Source organism: Labrus bergylta, chromosome 13 (genome assembly GCF_963930695.1).
Source record: "Labrus bergylta chromosome 13, fLabBer1.1, whole genome shotgun sequence".
Taxonomy (NCBI): domain Eukaryota; kingdom Metazoa; phylum Chordata; class Actinopteri; order Labriformes; family Labridae; genus Labrus; species Labrus bergylta.
In genome coordinates, this window is record NC_089207.1 from 25,862,597 (window position 1) to 25,869,186 (window position 6,590).

Below are 6,590 nucleotides of genomic sequence, written 5' to 3' on the forward strand. Positions count from 1 at the left end.
AGCATGTAGAGTGATTATCATGTCAGCAGAATATATTAAAAAAAATAACTCAACCCCTTCTAAAGGAATATGATGGCAGATTGTAATGTCCCTCCACCTACACATACAGTATACAAAGCATGTAAACAGACAACACATCTTCCTTGTTATTTCATGATTCATAGCTTGACAGATTTGCATTTTTTTCACAATATATTACAGAATAAACCTATGCAAGAGAAATGACTAAATGTGGGACTTGATTTAGTTTGAGAGCTCTGGATCGTCACCTCCTCCGGTCTGTGGGCTGCCAGGATTTGAACTATGTGTGTCACCTGAAAATCAATGGATGAAACAACAAACCACATATTAATTCCCTATACAGTGATATCTTGAAACAAATTAAATTATAAAGTTTCTCTGTATAAATCAATGCACCAGGCTCCCCTCCCCGGGAATGAATAAAGTTAACTATCCAGCAACTTTCAGTTATTTTAGCTCCAACTGCACGCCACCAACCCTCTAAAACTAGAGGTCAGGTTATACATAACTGTAGTGTTAGCAATGTTACTGGGCTGTACTGAGTTTTTAAGATTTCATGTCCATTTCCAGGTCAGTTTGACTTGACTTGAAAATGGAAAGTAACTTCTCTGTATCTACTAAGTCACTTCACATACCCACGTTTGGGAAACAGCAGTTTAAATTAATCAACCACAGGACTCAAAAAGGCCTACCATTCCACTTAAACCTATTATTATCTCCACAAAATGGAATGAAAGAGAATGTGTTGCCTATTTGAATGCATATTGCCCTCAACATCCATAACGCAGCAAATCAAGACTTACTGGAGTTTCCTGACAAAGAGAGCAAAAGCAGTTTATATCCCCATGATAGCCGACGTTAGTGTGTTTCGAAGATTAATGGTGTTGTTTTTCGGAATCAGAAGAGAGAACTCCTCTCGCTCGTGGAAGCTTTCTGAATGCGGTCATTATAAAGAGACATATCTGTTTGCTAGCTTGTCTTATTTCCCAGGACAAAAAGTAGTGATTGCTGTGCAGCAATTCAGGAGATGGATTCTCTGAAAGGTACAGCACATGCACACACAGAAGGCCTGATTGAACCCTGTGTCTCCTCCCCAAATCAAATTCTAACCTTGACAAGACTAAAGGCAGGTTTATTTGCAGTCGTAGGACATTAAAAAAATGACATTTTAAATATAACCAGTTTAAATATTAATGGGGGTTTGAGGCAGGTTACCAAATCTATTGATTAAAAAAGTAGACCGGGTTAACTTTGCATTCCAAGATAATTTATCCTGAACTGTCATGTGATTAACAGCATATCCAAAAGTAGAGTTTACAACCTGAACAGCTTTTTATTTAGGTGCAATTAATGGGAAAATGTACCAATGAGAATATTGGCTGCACACTGGTTGTGTTTTCCTTGAAAGTCCTTTAGCGTGGGACAGGCCTTTGCTGGACCGTTAAATCATTTATCATACAGAAAAGTAGACTTAGTAGAGGGTTAATCCTCTGAATTCGATCTTTTGCTGAAAGAAATTGATACATACTTTAAGCATTTGTTATTTCAGCCATAGACATCACACTAAATGATGAATAAAGTTATTCCTGTGACACCAGTTGGTGTGACAGATGAAATCACTGTTTCACACATCATATGATTACCTAAAAGGGTGGTGTCAGTCTCTCCACCACTGGTGAGCTCTGTGTCTGAGCTGATGTCACCAAAGACAAGTCGTATCTCCTCTTCTGCTTGCGTCTCACTGGAGGATCCATGGACTGAGTTGTGAAGGATGTCAGAGGCAAAGCGGGCCCTCAGAGAGTTTGGGGACGTAGCCTTAGCTTGGTCAGGGTCTGTAGGACCCATCATGACCCTAAAATCTTCCACTGCATTTTCCTTAGCCAGAACCAGCATCAAGCAAGGTCCGCTGAAAAAAATAATGACAATAACACAGAGGGTCACTTTCTGTTAAAAAGAGCAACTTTACATTGAATTCTCTCAGTAAACATTCATACTTAACTTTTCAGGTTAACAGATTTGTAGACTTCTTAGTTAAAATGAGTGAACCTGGTTAAAATATATAAAGTTTTTTAGATGTCTAGGTAATTGTAACACTGGTTCCATTGGCATTTAATAAAGTATTTCCGCAGCTTAATATGACCCTGTTTATATTGAAACTATGTTTTTCAAATCTTTTGAAACATTTGAAATGTAATTTTATTTATTTTTTTACAAGTAGTCCAGTACCATGTGACATTGCTGAGTGGTGCAGGGATAGGTGCAACAGTGCATATTATATGCACACTTATTTATGTAAATACTGTAAAACCCTAATTGACCCATCTGTCACATAATTGCATTTTACTTATCATGTTACTTCAGCATCTTTTGCGCTATTCACCACTGCACTGTTTCATATTAGTCTTTTCTTATTATGTTTATTGTTGATATTTAATGTTGTACCTGTACATATGAGAGCACAGTTCACAGAAGTTAAATTCCTTGTCTATGTCAGCATACCTGGCCAATAAATCTGATTCTGACATTACCTACCAGTGTGAGGTACAGTGCTTACTTCACTCTGTTACACTGTGATAGGTGTAACAGTGCATACCTTTCTTACATTGTAAGAAAAAGTGTTACTTTAACTTTACAAACACATGGAGCCTCTTTCACACTGATTGGAGTATAGAAACACTATTAAGACTAAACCTGAGCTGATATTAAAGGAGAGTGACAGTAAAGGTAGTTTCTCAGGCTGCAGCATTTTTTTGTCCGAGCAGTTGTGTAACAACTGAGTGAAGGGACTAATCAGAGCGGAAGATAACTCCAAAATCTATATATGTGTGGTGGGACAAAGAAAGAAATTGAGATGGACTACTCGCCACTTGCCTGAGGCTGCCTTGATTCTAAGCTACTGAGATTACAGTTAAAAGTGCTGTTAAACTTGCAGCAGCACTGAGAATGAGGGCAGGTCTGCTAGGGACATTTTGCCCTTCTCCTCTGGCTGTGTTCGGGGATAGACTAACCTACACATGTATTCAACCAATTGACTGAAGAAGGGCTTCTCTCTGTGCTCTTTGTAAAACTCCTCAGCTGTCTCCCTTGACAGCACCGTCTCCTTCAGCTGCGTAACAGAGAAACCCATGCCATAGATCTCCTCCAGAATCTTCTCTGTTGGAGAGAAAATAATGAATGAAGAAGATATACTTCTGTCTTCAGATCTTTGTAATAAACAGTGGTTAACATTGTTTTTGTTTCTTTAAATGACAAGAAAGAACCTTTGTGTTCCTCCATGGCATCAGGTTTGATCATTGCCAGTGTTTGCTGTTTAGGGAAGAAGAAGTTGATCTCTCTTTCTGCGTCTTCAAGGTTTGCACTGCCATGGAGGGGGTTGATAGGCTCGCTCTCCAAAGCGAACATGGCCCTCAGACTGAGTGATGAGACATATACAGTAGAAGGTCAGAATTACAGGTATGGTTAGACTGTGGGATACCATCTTAACTCCACAGCTAATGTCTGTTTACTTTCAGGAATTCTCAGTAGATGAAGCTGTACAATTGTATTTTTGGACTTTTTGAAGGACAAGTAGGGATTTTTTCAAATTTCTGAGATTGCCTTCCAAGAGATTTAAGCTATTTTGGTGCCTTGCCTCTTAAATTCCTCATTGAACATGTGTGATGTTTGAGCTTTAACAGGAGGAGTTCTGTGATGAATAATGGAGAGACATGTTCGGCTTGTTGGCTTGAAAAATTTAGATGTGATTCAGAATACCTCCCTGTCAGAAAATCAATTGTTATTTACTTGATTTCCTGCCTTTAATTGTAAAACGTCAGTGCAGAACTGTAAGCTTTCCTCTCTTTAATCACACATTTGTGTATAATACGTATCTGCAGAGCCTGAAGACGTAAAAAAAAAATGGCCAAAAGAGAAAGAAGTATTTTCAATGAGTAGTCAACAGTGAAAAGTCCTTTCATCTCATTTATTTGTATACACGAAGAACCACACATCACTCACCATTCAGGTCTCTCCTCTCTGGCTTGATTGATGTCAGAAGGGCCGAGGATGTTCCTCCAGTCTTCAATGGCCCCCGTTCTGGCAAGAGCCAAAGCTAGGACGGGCCCACTGTTCAAAAACACATTTTAATGCACCTCTGCAGTCACAAACTACTCTTTAGATTTATTCTACTTTAAGTAGTGTAAGTCACCTGGTCATGCTTTTGAGCAGTGCAGGGAAGTGTTCCTCCTTGACATGTTGGAAGTAAAACTGTCTGACCTGCTCCTCTGTTAACTTCAACTCTCTTTTCAAAACCACAGTGAAGCCTGACTCGTGGATTTTGGCCAGGATCTTTTCTGCACAACAATAGATGAAAGACATACACTCACACACCAGTTTCTTAGGTGTGCAATTCTCATTTCAGTCTGATGCAATAATCGTGGTTTAAAACCCACCTTCATGAAGTTGATAATGTTCAGTTTTTAAAAAAGGGCCTAATTCAATGTAAGATCATTTTGATTTACTGAGTTAGTTGTGATAGTTTAGTTTGAGAGTGCAAAATGAAGCTGCACCTGATTTATTCAACACTTTGCTCAGAGAATTTAAGAAGCAGTCCCACGATATCAATAAAAAAACAACTAAGTGTTTGTATCTGTGCTAGCACACCAGTGTACTTGTGTATTTGGCACGGACCCCACCTCTGTTCTCTCTGGCAACGTCAGGCCGGATAAGAGCCAGTGTCCTCTCCACACGCTCTTCCTCCCCATCCTGCCCCGTCACTGACGCTGTCCTAAAGTTGGGGAAGAGGAAGGCGAGCTCCCTGCCGGCCTGGTCAATGTCCTCACTACCGTGCACTGCGTTGAACAGTGCCTGTGTGCCGTATTGTGCCCGCAAGCTGCAGGAAGCCAGGGGGGGAGAAAGGAGAGGAGAGCAGATGGTTGCTCGGCTGGTGCTTAACCAGAGAGAAGCATAATGTTTGGGTGTGTCTGACAGAGCGGGCGAGAATGTGCTGTTCAATCGCTTTTTTGCAGACTTAAGCCTGACATTTTTTCACACAATCAACAGTGCATGAATAATGTCTCTGCTGTAAACAAATGTTCTGCTTCACAAAGGCACAGAAACAATCATTTTTTAAACAACAAATCTAACTGTATCTTACGTTTTCAATGCCATGTTTGATTTTTATTTCTTAACTACTGTGTGAATTTAGAATATGTTTTCCAATAACGAACCTTTCTGGCTTCTCTCTCCTGGCTTCCTCGTTATCTGCAGGGCCAATGAACTCACGCCATGCTGTTACAACATTGGCTGAGTCCTCAACCTGAGAAAGTACCAGGATATTGGACGGGCCACTGGACATAAACTGCACCAAGTCCTGGAAGTAAACCTACATAACCACCATAACATACACACAGGTACACACAGAGACAAGAGCATAAACATAGGTTAATGTAAGAAATTAATGAATGCAGATAACTGAATTAATACTAAAAGTCAGACAATATGTCTTTTTAAAATCATTATTGCTTCACTTGGCCAAATTTTCGCACGCTTTTGTTTTTCAGAATCTCCAATGATTTAGTCTCATCACAAACAGCGTGATAAGCAAAAACACAAAAGCTGCTTGCAAAGCAGATCTATTTTGAGCCCTGTGCAGAAATGCAGATGGAAGCGTGATGTATTGTAAACTAATTGAAATGATTTTTGCCCTGGTCTTGACTCTCCTCCCATCAGGGTGTTAACACAAAATGTGTAATGGCCTAGACGAACCACCCGGGCATATACCTTATCATTGAGCAGTGTGACTTTAATAACAATGAGATACAGACATGAGTGTGCCTGTATGTGCATAGTTGCTCTTTTTCTTCCCCTTTGTCACCATACCTCTGCTGCTTTGTGCTGGTAAAAGTCTCGAGCTTCAACCTCGGTCAGTGTGCGCTCTTCATGGGCCAGGATCTCAAATCCAGCGTCCTGAATCTAACCAGGGGAGTAGTGTCAGATAGTTAACTAATGTCAGCAGGAAGGCTTTAGACAATCTTGTCTTCTTAGAATGTGAGCAGTTTACCTTCATAATGATCTCATTTGCCTTGCCATGAGCTACAGCATCTGGTTTGATGATTGCAACTGTGTAGGATTTACTGGCAGGAACTACAGGAGAAAAGGGCAGCCCAAAGATTGGTAAGAAAAATGTCCTACAGCATTATGACAACACTGGTATAGAAATATTTGTAATCACAGTTACAACAGTACCAGTATGTATGTTAATGCCAATAAAGAATATTAAGAGCTAATGATAATGTTGCCTTCACATCACCGATTATGCTTTCATTATTTTCTGACTGTTTAAGTGTCTCCTCCTCTTCTTCAGCCTTCTCATCATCCACCAGACCATTATCTTTAACCTGACAGACACAACAAATACAAACACTGTTACACTATATGTTAGCTTTATGTTAGTATAAAACCTGTGTGTGTTTGTGTGTGTGTCTGTCTGTGTGTGTGTGTGTGTGTGTGTGTGTGTGTGTGTGTGTGTGTGTGTGTGTGTGTGTGTGTGTGTGTGTGTGTGTGTGTGTGTGTGTGTGTGTGTGTGTGTG

General features: G+C 40.0%; 1 protein-coding gene across 1 annotated transcript in view; it reads right to left on the minus strand.

The window, feature by feature from the left end:
• Positions 1-179: 179 nt before the first annotated feature.
• nme9 (NME/NM23 family member 9) overlaps positions 180-6,590 on the minus strand; it is an 8,405-nt gene continuing 1,994 nt past the window's right edge. Inside the window, exons 6-16 of the mRNA XM_065962398.1 lie at positions 6,311-6,398; positions 6,062-6,144; positions 5,881-5,973; positions 5,229-5,383; positions 4,695-4,891; positions 4,208-4,352; positions 4,018-4,125; positions 3,282-3,433; positions 3,030-3,174; positions 1,665-1,927; positions 180-314 (exon numbers count right to left, since the gene is read on the minus strand). Coding sequence (XP_065818470.1) covers positions 244-314; positions 1,665-1,927; positions 3,030-3,174; positions 3,282-3,433; positions 4,018-4,125; positions 4,208-4,352; positions 4,695-4,891; positions 5,229-5,383; positions 5,881-5,973; positions 6,062-6,144; positions 6,311-6,398 — 1,500 coding nt within the window. The 3' untranslated portion in view covers positions 180-243. The remainder of the gene's footprint in view (positions 315-1,664; positions 1,928-3,029; positions 3,175-3,281; positions 3,434-4,017; positions 4,126-4,207; positions 4,353-4,694; positions 4,892-5,228; positions 5,384-5,880; positions 5,974-6,061; positions 6,145-6,310; positions 6,399-6,590) is intronic.